The following is a 19,141-nucleotide window of genomic DNA, read 5'->3' on the forward strand; positions in this document are numbered from 1 at the left end:
ATTATAATTATCTAAATAAACATACTTGTGCAGGCCTCCCACTTGATACAGGATAGTTTGATGTGTGAGCATAACTTGATGAATCAACACCCTATAAAGTATAAATAAAACACCCTATAAACGTACAAAAAGATTTTTTTAAAATTTAAATAAATTGATGGGTGGATTGATAACATTCTCTATCCTCTCTCTCATGTTAGTGTATTCTACAAAGAGTGCTTGATGTTCTTAAAGAGCAATCAGGAAGCTTCCTGATGAAACTACAGAAGGAGAAATAGCCTGTCGAAGAAAAAATTAGATAAGTGTTTGTAATAATTAATAAAAAAATATATAATATATATATATAATATATATATATATATATATATAAATATATATAAAATATATATAATATATATATATATAATAAATATATATATATATATATATATATATATATATATATATATATATATATATATATATATATATATATATATATATATATATATATATATATATACACTAACCCGCATTTGCTTGTGTCTTTGAAATTCTCTAACATAATCCGAATATGATCCATTAAGTAATGTTTCTTTTCGAACCCCAAATTTCGAGCTTAAAAATAAATTTTTTGAGAAAACTTTTAGCAAATTTTCATTTAAATAATTCATTTTATAATTGTTTTTATGATCAATTTTTTTTTATTTTATTATAAAGCACTTCTAATTAAATAACATAATGACGTAACAGTAATTTGTAATCTACAAAATTCACCTACCGATCATTTTTTAAAAATTCTTTTACTTTATCGCGATGTCTTCTATCACGGCTATCGCGAGCACTACGTCGAGCATCATAAGAACGCGAGCGACTATTTTCACGAGTGTAACGATCATACTTGTAGTAGGAACGATCGCGATCTGTTTCAAACTTGCCCCTACCTCCTAATTGCAAATTAGCTTAGATCACCAAACAAATAACTTAAGCAACAAAATAAAAAAAATTAAAATTTTTAAAACAGAACTAACTAAATCCTGTTGGAGATCTTCTGAAAAAGCTGGAGCGACGATCTCGACTGCTATTTTCACTTCTAATATTTCCTTGAAAACCACCTCGCCATCCTCCACGAGAACTGCCCCTAAACCTAAAGAGTGCTACGAGTGAAAAACTATTAGGATTATTTTATTAGCTTTTGTTTTCCTGCATCATAAAAGAACCTAAATACCTTCAAAAGTTTTTCTTTAAATAATGTTCTTATAACTTTACCAAAAAATCTTGAAAAATCCCTTTGTTAACCCTTAAAAGGCGTGACCCGAAATAATGTTATGTAAAGATCGGCTGATAAACATTATTTCACTTCAATAAATCATGTTAAAAGCCTGTTACAGCTAAAATGGTAACTGGTAGTTGAAGATCATTAAATTTTTATCGGTATATATTTTTTTGCGGTTGAAAAGGTTCAAAATAGGACAACGCATGCTTTGCAACTTCCCCACATTTCCTGTTGAACACAGTAGACCTTGTTTGTAATAACCAATAAGAAGACCTTCTTGGTGGAACACTTTACAAAAGACCTTGTAGTTGAAAACTAAAACTTATTCTTTGCTGACAACTATGCAGAAGACCTTGTTAGCTGAACATTACAAAAAAACTTTCTTTGCAATACACTGTACAGAAGACCTTGTTTGTTGAACAATATAAGAAAACCTTCTTTGTTGAAACTCAAGATTTAGACTTTAATCTTTTATAATGCAAAACGCACCCAAATCGAAAAGAACAGGCGACAAACAAAGTTGTATGCACGGTAGATACTGCAATTTGCATAATGCTAACATATTTGCAAGATACTAAAATTGACTACAAATAAATTGTAGTCTTATTTCAACATTTGTGGAAATAATAATTATTGCTTTTAAAGTTTTGAAAACTTAAAATGTTTATAGAAACACATACTCTGTAACTTTCAACAAAAAATCGCAACGTTATAAAGTTCTGTTTTAACAATAAAACCTGAATAGTTTTAATAGTAAAGTTCATTAACTCTGCAACACAAAGTTCATTAAATCATGTTATCATAAAGTCTATTAATTTGTATGCAAGTAAACATCGGATGAAGCACCTGTAACATCAAACAGTACAATTAATCAAATAAGACGTCAATCTCTTAAAAGACCAAATTTTGTTGTAAAAACCACTCATTTGCTTAAACATTCAAATTAATTCATTCATTTTACATTAATTCACTCAGCAAGAATATGGAAACATTAAATATTAACACAAAATTTTTTATTAAAATTAAACAATCAACAAGATTTTATGTAAAAATGGTTCTAAAAAGAGCATGTTCAATATATACCAACTTCATGGTTTAATAAAATGAAAATAATAATTGGTAAATGTAAAAATAATATTTAGTTAAAATAAACAAATGTTGAAAAAAAAAATACCTTGGAGGATCACTATGTTCTCTATTATGATTAGTATCACTTGAACCCTTTTTTTGTTTTAAGTGACGTGCGATTCGAGATAAATCAATTGTAAAGTCATCTTCAAACATACGACATAACACTTCTCCAACACTAGGCTCTACCTCCTATATATTTTTAATTAATTATATTATAGTTTAAAAAAATTCTTTGATATAAAAAAAAACTTGATATATATGATAATATGTCGAAATGAACTAACTTGTTCATTTCGACATATTCTTCAATATAAAAAATATAACTAACCTGACCGTCTCGACATATTTTTACTTCTTTATTTTCATTCCATGGATTTCGCAAATTTAAACAATGAGAAAATGCAACTTCTCTTCTGCACAACAAATTATTTTATTATAATTTAATAACATTTAAATCTATTAAAAAGAGAGTTAGAAAGTAAAAGACAGTAAAAAAGAGAAAAAATAAAGCAAAAAAGTGAAAAAGAAAGAAAAAAAAAGTCTACACAGATAATTATTTACAGTAGCCAATGCTAACTAACTTAATAGAAATATTCTGTTTTTATTACAGATTAAGTCTGGCTATGTGTTAAAGCCCTCATTAATGACTATTCCCATCCTCCCCTCCCCCACCCCCCATAGAATCAATAGTGTTTCTAAGTCAAGTAAATATAAAATCAATAGAGTCAATCTAGTAAATCAATAAAATCTAAAAGTAGTTGCAATCATGTTTTACTTTTTTTGTTTTGAATAAGATAATTTTTAAGAAATGAAAATAATAGTAGATACAATCAACTTATTTTTAAATATTCTAAAAATAATTTTTTTTTTTCACTTGATATAATATTATAAAACATATTCACTATTTTACAAGACAAAAATATTCTTTTGTTTATATTGTTTAACTATATTATTTTAGGGTTTACGGAATGGTAAAATACCATACGATTTACCAAACTATTTTTTCTATGTTCTCTCGGCACTTGTCATAAGTGTTTAACTTTAAAAAACTTATAGAGTTACAATAACTATTAGTAGACAAACGATTTTATTTAAAAACAAATTCATCAATTTCAAAACAGTTTCAGAAGTCCATATATGCTTTACAATGTTTCTACTCCATAATAAGTAATATGAGTATATTGATACTTCATAATAAGTGTTATGAGTATACTTATAATCCATAATAAGTATCATGAGTATATTGATACTTTATGTGAATTACCAATTACTACAGATGACTTGTATACTTATCATTAACTAACACTCAAACAAATATTTAAAATGTTTTTAAACATCAAAAGTGTTTATTGTATGTATTCAAAGTGCTATTTTCCTTGAAGCCAGATTTTAATCATGGTCACTAAAAAATCTTCTATATCCAACATGTCAACATTGAATTCACCTTTAAAATATCGAAGTTTATTACTTAAGTAACGATTGTAAACAAATATTACCTATTTAGCCAATCTACTTTGAATGTTCCACTTAGAATTTTACGATCAAACCCTTGTGGTAATACCCATGGAATTGCAGGTTGATTATGATTTGATTCAGATGCCAGTCTTGCAAAGCCCTGAAACCGACCACTTTCTTTGACAGAAAATATAAGAATAACATTTGTTGAGTGCTAAATTAGAAATTAATGACAAATTAATCAATTTATTTCTGAAATCAATATAGTTAACTCATAAATATAGTTAACTCATAAAACAAAAAATTATCCAGTTTATTTTTAAATTCAATTGCTGAAGTCAAATTTACTATTTCACTTGGTGAATTATTTTAATCATTAGCTGCTCTTTTTGTAATAAATTTATTTCAGGGTTCAAATTTACATATTCCTCTTGAAAATTTCATACTATGACCTCTTGTTGTGGCATTAGATTTACAAACTGGTCATTTATACAACTTTGCACAGTCCATACCTTTAAAAATTTTGAATATCTGAATCCCCTCTTTTTTCTTGTTATTAATAAAATTGTCTTTAGTTTTTCTTCATATATAAACTTTCTTCATATGTAAGCGTAAATGTGTCACTCCACATAACTTGCATTTACCTTTTTGTAACTAGGGGGCTAATCATATGAAGAAAAAACATCCTGCCTAACTAAGGTACTTGGATAGGTGGGATAAATTTCAGCTTGTATTCATATGAAAAAAAAACACCTTGCTTAAGCCAGACATTTTTAAGGTCACATGATGTTTCTTTACAAATAATCATTTATGTCAATTTTTTAAATTAAAACTAAAAATGAAAGTGTAATAAAAACTACTTCAATTTACAAAAAATTATTTGATAACTTTTATTATATGCATAGTAAAAGTTTAATACTGTGCGTTTTATGAAATAAATATAAATAATTTATAATTAACAAACGAAAAAAAAACTTTCGCCTTAAAAAACTTTAAAACAAATGTTAAAATTTTATAAACAAACATGGTCAAACAACTTAAATTTAAAAATCAAACAAATGCTTTTTAAATTTTGTAGCAAAGCTGTCCAGTCTACTTGGGATGGTTTTCATTTTGTGTTCATATGAAGAATTTTCACCGGGATCTTGGTAGGTTATAGGCATGATCTCGCCTAGATGGGATGAGTAATTTTACATATGAAAGCAATGTTCATATGTAAAATTACTCATCCCATCTAGGCGAGATCATGCTTATAACCTACCAAGATCCCAGTAATCACATATAATTTTGATCCCATCAAAGTTATATGCAAACCTCCTCAGAAAATGTGGTTTTTTGACTTGCATGAGTATTTTATTTTAGACAACTTTATCACACCGTTTGCAAGTTCTATTATATTAAAAATATTTTTGCCTACATAATGCATGCGTATACTTTTATGTATAATTTTTTGTATTATATAATTATATTTATTTGATTTTAAGTATTCACAAGTTTAGCTTATTATTTGGATAAGGCGTTATCTTCAGACACGGAATGTCAGTGGTTTGATTCCTACAACTATCCAATTTTTTTTGTTCTACTTTTAAATACCCTTAAATAGCCTTAATTGTTTAATATTACCTTTCTTTTTCCTGTACATTTTTTATTCCCAATCTTTTAGCAGAGAAATGTTTCTTTTTAACATTCGCCTCTCTGCGTGTGTAAAAAAACAAAAAGAACTTAGAAAGAGGTGGGTTGTGAATCACGGACATTCCGTTTATGAAGTCAACGACTTATCCAAATAAGCTAAACGTGTGTATATAGATACAAATAAATATAATTATGTAAAACAATAAGTATACACATGCATTACATAGACATTTTCATATAGAGACAATGTATACTTGCTACATTAAAATAATACAAATATATTTCACAAGCACATCGCAATTAATATTTGCGCTTTCCTCTTTTAAAAAAATAAAATATAGGAAAACCATTCTTTTTAATGTTGACTTAAAACTGTTTTTCTTTTTTTGTTTTGTTTTTCCTATTCTAATTTTGTTGCTGAAAATAACAACCACTCTAAAGAAAAATAAAACAGTACACAATTAATTTAAATTTTTTTTTTTCCTATTTAAATTTATTTCAATTTCCTATTTTGTTAGTTTTGCTTTTATTGTTTTTGAAACCTAGTTTTTCCGCAATGAATAATATAATAAAACTTGCAAACGGCAGCAACCAAGTTGTCTAAAATAAAATACTCACATGTGGTCATACAAAACAAAAAACCACATGCATTTCCTGGGAAGGCTTTATATGAGTTTTAAAGGAGAGGCGAGATCTGGGTACTTTTTCTATCCCAGTTAGGCAGGATGATTTTAATTCATATGAACACCCCCTAAATATATAATTTTCTTACTGACCTTTTTTAACACATTTTAACATTTGATCATACTATTCCTAATTCTTGATTCAATTTTTTTTTAATTAATAATTTATTTTTTATTAAACAGTTTTTTATGATTGTATTTTAGTCAGTCATTATTTTTATCAGTTTATTTACCTGAGAAAAAATACCCAAAAAATTAAAAATACCTGACAACTGATTATCATAGCAGACGACTCAAGTAAGACATATACGATATTCCAGTCACCCGCAGGGCAACTGAGAAAAAATTGGAGTCTCCGCCCCTGCAATTTACTGTAGTAGTTTTCCTTTTACACCATACTTATTTAATAAATTTGCAGTACTAAGTTAAATGGAAAAATCATTAATTAGCAGACAAAGAGAAATAAGGTTCAAAGTTTCTAATAAATTAGTGGCGCATGATTTATTTTTTGGACTTATCTTCAGTAACCAGCATGGCAAAAGCCATGATGGTTACTGAAGATAAGTCCCTTTTTGATAAAAAAAATTTTAATAATGCTTTCCATCATTTTACATAAAATTTATGTTAGTGATACTGGCCTGTAGTATTAAGTGGGTAATTTATCATATCTTAAATTTGCGGATCTCCATTGTATTGGCAAATAGCTGATTTCAACTGAAGCTTTGAAAATTAAATTTATTGGTAATGCTAATGTGGCAGAAAAACTTTTTAATATTATTAATTGAACAAGGTCTGGACCAAAAGATTTATCAGGCTTTAAAAGATTTAACTTTTTTAGCACATCCCTATATTCAATAATACTGTCATCAATATCTATGGTATTAGTAATAGTAATATGTTTGAGGTGTGACCGATTATTTGTTGAGTGTACCAAGTACACTTAGAAAGCTATATCATTATTCAGCATAGTTGCATTATATAAAATCCACAAGTCAAGTTTAGCTCTAAAAGAGTTCACAGAGCATTAATTAGGTAGTCAATTCAATTAAAAAAATGCTCTGTTAAACAATTTTGAGGCAAAAAACTTGTTATTTTGCGATTATATTTGATATATGTTTTTGATGACCTCTTGCTGATTGATAACTTCTTCGCAAAAATTCATTAATTAAACTTTTTCGATTCCGTTGAATAACCAAAGTAGTGAGACATAACTTATCTAATTTTTTCTCATAACATAGTTTTTTTAGTGATGATAATATTTTTGTAGCACAATGCTGAACCTGTTCTAAAAAATTAATTTCATTTTTAGGGCATGGAAACCACACAGATACAGCAAATTCAATTAACAGTCTGAGAAAAGTAAATAATTTTTTGTACATAATTTTTAGTAATTCACTGTTTAAATCTAAAAATTTACTTCTTAACATACCCAAAACCTTTTTGCTTTACTTGGACGTAGAGTTATTTGATTTTTCCATTTAAGTCAGAAGTAAATACTACACCAAGATCTTTTTCAGCAACAGTGGTACATAAAGATTTTATTTTGTTTTGGGTTATTTTTACTACATAATTATGTGAGTGCATAATTAAGCACTTCTCAAAATTAAACTTTAACAGCCGTTTGTTGGACCAGTTGACAGCTTTATCAAGGTCATTTTGCAATAGATTAACACTTGTTTCACAACCAACCCTTGATAATACTTTAGCATCATTGGCATACATCTTTAAAATATTTACAAAGATCTCAGGCAAATTATTTAAGTAAATAATAAATAGTAAAAGGCTAATAACAGAGTCCTGTGGCACATCAATAAATATATCCTTCCAACATGAGACAATTTCTCCTATAACAACTTTTTGTCTTCTATTTTTTTAGAAATGGTTTAATATATTTTAACAATGTGCCAGAAATCCCCAAACATTTAAATTTTGTCAGTAATCTTTTATGGGGCACCAAATCAAATGCTTTTGCAAAGTCTAAGTAAATTACATCTTCGAGTATTTTCTATGATATGATATATATAAGATAATATGAGATTTTTTCTTAACAAAGCCGTGTTGATTTTTCGAAAGAATATTATTTGCATTTAGGAAATTCCTGATTAACACACGGGCAACCCCTTTAAGAATTTCACACAGTACAAAATTTAGTGAAATCCGATGATAATTCAACAGCAACAGTTTACTTCCTTCTTTATATTGAGTACAAATATTGGCTGATTTCCACTGAACAGGTAATTCACTAAGCTAAATGGAAGCGGTAAATATATGTGCAAGTGATAGAGCAATTCCATATGCACAATTTTCCAAGATTAAAGGTTTAATAAGATCTACTCCACACAACTTCTCTGTATTTAAATGTAATAATCTATGAAGAATAACTTTGTATGAGATTATATCTAAATCCAAAATTTTATTGATTCTAGATGCAAATGCTGGCAAATTAAAGTCATTCTCACGGACAAATGCATCTTGGAACTTGTTATAGCTAGTAAATTAACTATCTAATTTAGGTCATTTGCCACTATTCCATTTTCATCGTGTAATGGTTTAATTCAATTACTGATCTGTTGTTGGCTATTAAATTGAATTACTGATCTGTTGTTGGCTATAATAAAAATCCTAAGTTAATTTACACGTATTTGAAAATTAACTTAAGATTTTTTTTAGCTGATATTACTAGGTTTTTTCATAATTTTGCCTAGCTTTTCTTGATTCAGTTTTGACTATCTTGCAAATTTTGTTGTATTTATTCACAAGAGATGAAACTTTCTATTCTGAGGAACTGTTGGATAATCTAAGGGCGTTTTTCCATTTTATTAATTTTTTAAGATCATTTTTTATCCAAAATATTTGCTTTTTTTTTTATTTCTAATTTTTAACTAGAACATATAGCTTAAATGCCGTATTCATGTAAAATATATGTAATGTAAAATTTTATTCCATTTATGTCATTTCATTCATTCAATTTCCCTCATGTAAAATATATAATATATTAGGCATTTCCTCAACTGATTTGCCATTAAAACAGGTTAAACCATCTACATCGAAAAACAACCTATTAATTAACCTAATAATAATATAAAATTTACTTTCCTATAATCATGTACAATGACTCCCTCATTTATAAAACTTTTCTGACCTAATAAAATTTATTACCTTAAAACTAAGTGCCCTCTTTCAATATTTCCTAGAACTGGATGCGATTCAATTTGAAATAATCTATTCTCTTGTGTTGTAAATAATAAGTCAAGCATTTATTGTTCAATAGTTGAAATGTCAGAAAAGAAATGTGCTGAATGAAAAAGTGATCCTTCAAATTATCATAAAATTTATATTCATGAGAGCTATCATTGGCTTCAATTGATTTGACAACACCTTTGGGCCAATAAATGTTTTGAAAATAATTACTATATTCTTAAAATTGCATTTATCAATGTAGGATCTTGCACTTTTAAATTAAACCTTATTAAAGATTTCCATTTCAACTTTTTCTTATGGTCTTACATTCTAATATACATCTGTATATACATCCTATTAAGTAACTTTTGTGACAAATAAGAAGTGAAACCTATATTTGCTCAATTTAGTTGAAACTCAAAATTTTAACTTCAACTTGATAAGATACAAAATTGATATCAATGTATATTACAACACCACCACTAATTCTACCATTCTTACGATTTTTTTCTATACAAAAAGTAACCGAAATTTGTAATGGAAGTGATTTAAACAGTTTCCATTACTTTGATAATACATGGATTTACATCACTATATATACCTTGAAATTCTCGGTTTTACAGCTTAGCGAAGTTTCATTCGTATATAAACATATAATGTGGTCAATCGGCTTGTATTTGTTAAAATTTAACAATTTTGTTTCCACGGATAGCATATTGAAGTTTAGTATCAGAAGCAAGTTGAGAGTTTAGCTCATTTTTTTCTTGTCTTAATTGAAAATCTAACACTCTCTCTGCTTTAGTATCAGCTGAAATATACACATTTTTAAAGTTACTAATGTTTCTACTAATGTAATTTTTTGATTATACAAAGGAGGGTTTCTCATAATAACATTTTTTAATTCAACTAAGATTGGACCTGCTATCTTCTTCTTTTTTGACTGCAATCTCCTCACATTTTTGTTTTAACATTAAATAATTCCAAAATTTTTTCATTATCGTCTTCAATTTTTTTAGATTGTAAAGATTTGTCTGATTTGGCTATTCCATTACGGTTTGTAGATTTGGGGTCCTAATATCAATGAAATACCCTATGAAAATCCTTTTAAGGGATGATAGTGCATGCCTATGGGAGCCCAAAATAAAGGGTTTTGAAATCCCTCATTAACATCTAAAGCATAATTTTGGTCAAGAAGTTTATAAGCTTTTGCATACCATAATGCGATCTATTTAAGTGCTTAAAATACTACAAGACATGCTTTGTTTAAAAAATATATATAATATAAAATGTACTGCATAAAAACAAAACTTTTTTATTTTAAAAGCTTTTATCCAAACATGCATCTTATTGCTGTTCCGATGTATCAAGATAAATTCTCAAGTTCGAACTTTGCCCCTCGGTTAAAAAATTACCGGCCAATAATTTTTTCGGGAAATGGCAGTAATTATTCAAAGAAGAAAGGAAAATGTAAACACAGTGAGCGATTTTAAAATAAATTTAAAGATTTCTACATTTGCAAAAACTCACGAAGATTGCAGAAAATCTGTTTGTGTTATATGCATGAAAAAGGGTGATCAAGAGTTGACTGAAAACTATAAGTTGAAAATTCTTTAACTGATTCAAACAGACATAGATTTCAGTGATGAAAGAGTGCCTTTGGCTACTTGTGTTTCATGCAGATCTCAAATTGGAAAACTTTGTGCTGGAAAAATCAATCATGTGCCTAAACTTTTTGACTTCAAGTCAATTTCTATCAAACCTACAACCAGAGTTTCGTCAGTTTGTGAGTGCCTTTTATGCCAAATTGTCAAGAACAAAGGAAAGGAGAAGCATCCGTTTAACAGAGTCAAAGAATCCGAGGAAAAAATTCCAAAGCAAACTTCTCAGAGTTCTGAAAAGCGCTGCACAAAGTGCTTGTCAATTATTAGCCGAGGACTTCTTCACAACTGCACCATTGGAACTCGCCATGAAAACCAGAGAAGAATGGCCACAGATGATCCCATAGGTGCAGAGCAAGTGGCTGCAACAGTGTTAGCATCCAAAAGCGCATCTCCAAATGGCACTATTAGACTCAGTCAGCCTTGTGGAAAACTTTTGCCATTGAGGAGAGGTAATTACTTCTATTGTCTAGTTAATTATCATAGTATCATTATGCTAAATTAAAAGGACTCAAAATGTTGACTCACAAACATTTAATTTATGACCTGTAATAATTAATTATGAGAAAAAGAAACAAGAATGAATTAATTAATTAAAATGCTAATTGCAACTGCTTTGATTGAAAATTCATCTCTTAATTAATTACCCTGCTTCAATTTTATTTCATCAACCTAATTTTACTTTAAATCATTCTCATTGCAAGAATAAATATTTTTTTTCCTAATGGATGTTATTTTATAGTTTTTAAAGGTCTGTCATCGGCTCAGCAGCTATTCAAAGAACCACTCACAACAGAAAATATGGTTCAAATTCAGCAAAATACAGGACTTTCAAACAATGGCATGCAAAAACTAGGTTCAGCACTAAATCAAATCAGCCCAATTAGATTGGTGGAGCCAAGTTTTCCTTTGAAGTTCGCTCTAGCCGGCCAGAAACTTAATGATCAGTTCATGGTCAGCAACATCAGATTGGCAGAGAATGGTCAAAATTGTCAAGTTGTGCACTGCCAGAGCCTCAGCAATCTCAGTGATGTTTTCAGAGCATCACAAAAACTTCATCACAAATCAGAATCTTCCATTTTAAAACTCGGGATTGATGGTGGTGGATCATTTCTGAAAGTGAGCTTCACTCACATTGTGTTGGAAGAAGATGAGACTCCTCCACACAGCTCAGTACAGAAGACAATTAAGCTGATGGCACCAGCATCAACCAAAAATATGAGTGTTAAGCAGCAGATGCTGATAGCATTGTCACAAAACACTCCTGAGAGTTACCAGATTGTGAAGGCCATTTTCGACCTCATTCAAGTCAAAGAAAAATGCCAAACAGGTTCTTTGGTTGTCTCTTGTGACCTAAAGCTGACCAAAATTCTTTGTGGCATTCAGTCTCACAGTAGCAAATACCCTTGTTGTTGGTGTGATGCTGCATCTCCAGGTCTTGAAAATTGTGGACAACTTCGGACTTTTGGCCAGATCAGAAGACAGCATTCTGAATACATCCAGGCAGGAGGAGATTCAAGAAAGTCGAAGGAATTCAAAAATGTCATTCATGTATCTTTGATTGAATTTCAAGATGACAAGTTTGTCCTTGAGGCTATTCAACCAATAGAGCTCCACTTATTACTTGGAGTTGTGAACCACATCTTTAAAAATCTTTGCGACCTGTGGCCAAGGGCCAAGGAATGGCCTCCATCACTTCATATCCCTATCCAGCCTTACCATGGGGGCATTTCAATGGGAACGATTGCATGAAGCTTCTAAGAGGTCTGGATAAGCTTCAACAGTTTTCAGAAAAAGAAGGTTTCATTCCAGCTCTTGGTTTCATTCAAACACTCACACTATTCAAGACAGTGGTCACTTCGTGCTTTGGAAAAAGCCTGGACCCTAACTATAAATCCAAGATTGAACAGTTCAAACTTAGCTACACCAACCTTCCTATTTCTGTGACTCCCAAAGTGCATGCAGTGTTTTACCACGTGCCACAGTTCATCAAGATGAAACAAATTGGACTTGGCCTCTTTAGTGAGCAGGCAACAGAGGCTCTACATTCCAACTTCAAATCTCACTAGGAGAGATTTAAGAGAGATCCATTGCACCCAGATTATGCCAGTCATCTTTTAAAATGTGTCATTGACTACAACAGCAAGAGAATTTAATTTTTTTTAGAAAAGAAAATTTTCTTCAGAACATGCCTTTTCTCTGTAATCCATTAATGTAAATCCAAGGTTGTAACAGAACTTGAAAACAAACTCACTTAGAAAATAAATTAATTAAAGAATATTGGTTTGAATTTTACAGGCTAATATGTTGTGTTTTGTAAAAAAAATGCAAAAAAAAATTTTTTTCAACTAACTTTTTGGACTACTCATAGCCTAAATGTATGGGTATTTCGTAGTAAAACATTCAAAGCTAAATAAGTCTGTTGGATTTTAATCCAGGATTTTCAAATCACTCATTTTGTGTTCAATATGACATGCACTATCACCCTTTAAAAGGGTTTCCATAGGGTATTTCATTGATATTAGGACCCAAATCTACAAACCATGCCATTAAGGATTACATTTATGGTTTTTTTATTTCTTTCATTTTGTTCCTTGACAGCTACATTCACTACTTATAGTTGCTCTAGTGATCATTTTTAAGTCACTCAGTTAGCTGTAATCCATCAAGAATTTTTCAAGTGGTGGGAAATCTGTGTAATTCCCCTCTATAAACTTAACTCTTTTTTCTGAATTTTTATTGTCTTTTTCAGTTTTTTCAAATTCTTTTTTTTTTTTCAATTCATAAATCTGCTTAGCATGCTCTACTCATAGATTATCCAGGTTATATTTTAAAAATCTGGAAAACTGTAACAGGTAAAATCTCCGGAAAAAATCCAGAACTATTTTCCATTATTTTCCTCTTAGTTTTGCTTTTAGCTGAGTTGCTTCCAAGTTTTTTTCAAACTTAACCTAATTTTGTAAGAATGATGAGCGAGAAAGAAAAAACAACAAATATATTACAAAAATGTATACCTAAACATGAATGTATGGAAAACATTTTGGATATCTGGAAAAACTAAAAGTTAAGAAAAATATCTGGAAATCCGGAAATATCTGAAAAAAGATAATCCCTGTTTACTTCAAAAGCATTTAACTCCCCCTGAACAGTTTAAGAGAACACTATTATTAGAGATTGATAATATTATTTGCAATACAAAATGTAATTATTTATACAGCATAGTTACAAGTTTTATAATAAGTTGCATAAATTAAGGTTTCAATACTTTAAATAAAGAAACAGAAATTACATTTATTACATTAAGATAATTACAAAAATAAAATTTAATGGTTGCTTAGTTTAAACAATTTTACAAAAGAGAGAAAGAAAAAAAAACCTTACAAAATAAAATTAACCATCTAGAGTATATTACTTAAACTTACAAAAGGTTAATTAATATTTTTGTAAATATAAATTAATATTAATAAGATAAGTTAAAAAACAAAATATTTAATTTATTTCTTTGTTGTTATTTTTTTTTCCCCCAAAAAATAAAATAAATTGATAAATAAACAAATAAAACGAAACCTAAACAAACAACAAAAGCAAAAAAAAACAAAAAAAATATGCAAAAATTAGTATTTAAAATCTGGCATGTTTGACATTTCCTTAATAAACACTGAACTAGGTTGGTTGTTAATTTCCACAATTTTAGTTTTATTGTTTGTAATTGACCTTGAATTGTTTCTGACTGCTTTATTTTTGGTTTAACCAATTGGTTTAACGAATTCTTGTGAAAAAACATATTTATATAATAGTTTTGGATAAAAAAATTTTTTTTAACGAATTCTTGTTTAAATAATATTCTGGCCAATAACACTTTTTTTTTACTTCTTTACATATAAATTCGTTGTGCTTAATTTTAACTACATCTTCCCATCCAGGTGAACTAATTATTCAAATAATCATTTTTTCTATCAACTAAAATCTTTGAACAACTATTAATCCAAGGAGCTGCTTTGTTTTTTTATTTATTTTTTTGAACACTTATTAACTGATTTGAATTTGTCTTGCAATTATTGTTTTTAGCAAATTGGAAAGCTTTTTTTTTTTTTTTATTATACTTTAATTACTTTATATTGATTTTTTGGACTTGTATTACTGTATTAAAATTTAGAATAATTATATATATATAATTATCCTAAAATATTATCTTAATATAAAAATTAATTTAACAATAATTAGCTTAAATAAATTAAATACTTTATTTTTACACCTTAACACAATTTGAAATTTATTTTTTTAACCTTTTCAATATTTTTTAATAAAAAAATTCTCACCCTATATGCATCATTTAACTTTCTTTCATTGGCTGGTGGTGTTGACCACACTCCCTAGACAATAAACACTTGTTAATTTTTGAAAACATTTTAAAAAATTATTGTAACTGTTATATTTGTGTACAAAAATTAAGAAAAAAAATATTGCATATATGCAAATATTTTATTAATCAACTTAATGTATATATAAAAATATAATAAACAAATAACAAAGTTACTTTGGCTTTTGATAAGGTAACATTTTCATGGTTGTTACTTTTTATTATGAAGTACCGTGCACCTTTTAACATGGAATCAATGAATGATTTATGAGCTTGTACATTGTCTTCTTCTGAATCTAAAATAAATCTGTGCATAAATTGTTTAAAAAATAAAAAAATTCTTATTTTATAAAATATATATACACACATATATATAAATACAAGGGTTGAATTAAGCAAGCGTGATTTGCGATATCTGGAAAAATATCTGGCCTTAAAAATTTTAGTTTATGCAAAACTGTGTACTTTGTTTTCAAGGGGCAAGTGAGCTTAAATTTGTTAACAAAAAAATAATAAAAAACAAACAAAACAAACATACGAATACAAAAGTAATAACACTTTAGTCACTATAAAAGTAAGTAAGTGCATTATAAAAGTAATAAAACTATAATAGTGTTATTACTTTTACAACGCACTTATAGCTTTTATAATTCATTCTTCGTTCAAACAACATAAATAATCCCAAAATTTTAATTGAAATAGAAAAGCATCTAGAAAAAATGAGAAGAACTTCAGGAACTTAAACTTATGCGGTAGTGGTGTAGTGGTAAAGCGCTCGCTTCAGAAGCGAGAGGTTCCGAGTTTTATCTCGCTTGAGGAGGTGAATAACAACAACAACAACAACAACAAAAACTAATACGCACTTGAATAAAAATGTAAAATACGAAATTATAAACTTTTTATTAAGTTTATGATTTCAAAAAATGTTACTAATGGTCCATGAAAACGCGCATAACTTTTAAAATCAACAGATAAAAAATTTTTATTGGCTGATGTTAAAATTAACACGCATTTTTACATAACATTTAAGAAATGCTAAACATTTCTTATGAAGCACGAATTTGTTTAAACTTTTTATTAAGTTTATGATTTCAAAAAATGTTACTAATGGTCCATGAAAACGCGCATAACTTTTAAAATCAACAGATAAAAAATTTTTATTGGCTGATGTTAAAATTAACACGCATTTTTACATAACATTTAAGAAATGCTAAACATTTCTTATGAAGCACGAATTTGTTTAAGCTCTTGAAGTTTTTCGTATTATTTGACTACCCACTATATTTTTTAAAAACCAAAATTTTGTGTTATTACTTTTTGTAGTCATAAGTTTGTTGTTTTGCTTTGTTTTTATAATTTATTTGCTAACAAATTCAAGCTATTTTGCCCCCGGAAACAAAGTACACAGTTTTGCGCAAACTAAAATTTTGAAGATCAGATATTTTTCCAGATATTTCAAGTCATGATCACTTAATTCAACCCTTGTATATATATGTTATAAATTATAATAAACCTTTGATCCTTTTCCTACTTTTTTTATCACTAGATATTTTACCAATAGAATCTAGATAAAAAAAAGAAGCTTTCAATATCTAATTAATATTTATTAAAATATTTTAAAAAATAAACTTGTAACACTTTTTTAAAAATTGTTTGAAGAAAATTTAAAAAAAAAGAAAATTAAAAATTAATTCAACTCAAATCAAAGATAAACTTTGATAAAACTTTATTAATTCTCAACATTAAATTCATTATAAACTCAATAGATCTCAACATTTCCTTAATATAACTTAACCAGTATGGCTCTTTGACACTTAGATATTTTGGGTTGATAACAAAATATAAACAACTTCTGATTTTTTCTTACATTCACAACTACGGTTTCATCAATATTAATAATAAAAAAAGAAAGTTTTGAAACCAATCTTAAATTTTTTTAATACCACATTTAAAACCCTTTCTTGGGTCCTTTTATCAAAATGACAGCCTATCAACAACACAATTATTAATAAACCAAGCTTAATAACTCTTTGCTATAGATGAAATAATTTTTAATTGGATTGAGCATGAAGTTTTTGACTATTGTCAAAAAAATTATAAATGAACTATCAAGATATTATAGATAATTATAAATGGTAGTATACAAAAAATGTTCAAAATAGCAAATTAAGACAGCAACAGAATATAAGTTTTAATATTTTTATGATTTTAAATCAAGTTAAAAAATTTTTTTTAAATCATTGATTTATTTTTAGAAGGATGTAGCCAATGCTGTAAAGTTCTATCATACAAAGAAAAACTTAAAAAAACACAACTATTAGTATATTTCTGGTAAGGTTAAATTGATATTTTTGTTGACCTTACCATAACCAAAAATTAAATGCTTTTTTTAAAACTGATTTTAAAAAATTTTACTGCCTTGTTTTTCACAAAAAAATTAGTATTATAGGACCTTGGTGGAAGCGACCGAGCTATTACAGCTCCCACAAAAGTATAATTTTGTCATAAATTTATATTCATGACATATTGTAATAAATATATATATATATATATATATATATATATATATATATATATATATATATATATATATATATATATATATATATATATATATATATATATATATATATATATATTAGGGTGGTGCTAAAAACAACTTATTTTAAAAATGTCAGCTGACAACCCCTAAATGTGTTTTATATAATAAAATAATACTGGATTTAAAAAATTTTTGAATAAAAAATATTTTTACAGGTGCCACAAGGCCCTTATACATCAAATAGGTTCCTAATATTATAAAAAAAAAAGTTTTTCAAAAGTATATTATGTTGGGGCTCAAATGAAGCAAAATTATGTAAAAATTTCAAAAATAATCATTGTTTTATAAAAAGCAGAGATAAAAAAATTATAATTAAAAAAATCGTGTTAAATTCCCTTTTTTTTGTTATAAATTAAAAAATGTCATTTTCTATTTACTAAAATCTAAAATAATAATATATTTATAAAATGATTCATATTTTTGAAATTTTTATATATTTTTGCATCATTTGAGACCCAACATGACATACTTTTGAGAAACTTTTCTTTTTATAATATTAGGAACCTGTTTGATGTATAAGGGCCTTGTGGCACCCGTAAAAATATTTTTTATTCAAAAATTTTTTAAACCCAGTATTATTTTATTATATAAAACACATTTAGGGGTTGTCAGCTGACATTTTTAAAATAAGTTGTTTTTACCACCACCCTAATATATATATATATATATATATATATATATATATATATATATATATATATATATATATATATATATATATATTAATAATATCATTATAAATATATATTCATGACAAAATTATACTTTTGAGAGAGAAGAAATTGTTCCTGTAAGCCAATTTAGATGTGTGTAAGCAAGAGAAAGAGCTTAAAGTTCTCGCTTCTGGCTGAGGCCTGGTAATAAAAAAAAATTATTCAAAAATAAGTTATTTTAAATTTCTTGTATTGTTTACTGTTTGAAATTTTAAACTCTCAAGGGGTAAATACACTTTTGTTTATAATTGAAGGTTGCTCTTTTTTCGTGTATAATAAAGAGCAACTATTCCAACTATTTACAATAAAACTTTAGGATAGTTAATTAATTAATGTTAATTTAGGAAAAAATATCAAAAACTCATGAAAAATATGATGAAAAAATTGCAACGATGAGGTGCTTCACATTAAATCCCAAGATTTAATGCAAAGCACAAGTTAATACATGTTTTACATTTTAAACATCTTTATT

General features: G+C 27.5%; 1 protein-coding gene across 4 annotated transcripts in view; it reads right to left on the reverse strand.

Annotated features, from left to right (window-relative positions):
- The window catches only part of LOC100212431 (YTH domain-containing protein 1), a 39,275-nt gene that overhangs the window by 410 nt on the left and 19,724 nt on the right, over positions 1 to 19,141 (reverse strand). For 3 of the 4 annotated variants that reach the window (XM_065817241.1, XM_065817240.1, XM_065817242.1), the window contains 10 exons: positions 16,868 to 16,918; positions 15,532 to 15,650; positions 15,314 to 15,367; positions 3,883 to 4,055; positions 2,715 to 2,799; positions 2,430 to 2,575; positions 1,011 to 1,126; positions 761 to 926; positions 510 to 597; positions 26 to 91 (listed from right to left, as the gene is read on the reverse strand). In XM_065817241.1, the coding sequence (XP_065673313.1) occupies positions 26 to 91; positions 510 to 597; positions 761 to 926; positions 1,011 to 1,126; positions 2,430 to 2,575; positions 2,715 to 2,799; positions 3,883 to 4,055; positions 15,314 to 15,367; positions 15,532 to 15,650; positions 16,868 to 16,918 (1,064 nt within the window). Of the gene's footprint in view, positions 1 to 25; positions 92 to 509; positions 598 to 760; positions 927 to 1,010; positions 1,127 to 1,207; positions 2,102 to 2,429; positions 2,576 to 2,714; positions 2,800 to 3,882; positions 4,056 to 15,313; positions 15,368 to 15,531; positions 15,651 to 16,867; positions 16,919 to 19,141 lie in introns of all 4 variants that reach the window. The other variant, XR_010643461.1, reaches the window with a different exon arrangement.

The sequence above is a fragment of the Hydra vulgaris genome, chromosome 14 (genome assembly GCF_038396675.1).
Source record: "Hydra vulgaris chromosome 14, alternate assembly HydraT2T_AEP".
Lineage (NCBI taxonomy): Eukaryota > Metazoa > Cnidaria > Hydrozoa > Anthoathecata > Hydridae > Hydra > Hydra vulgaris.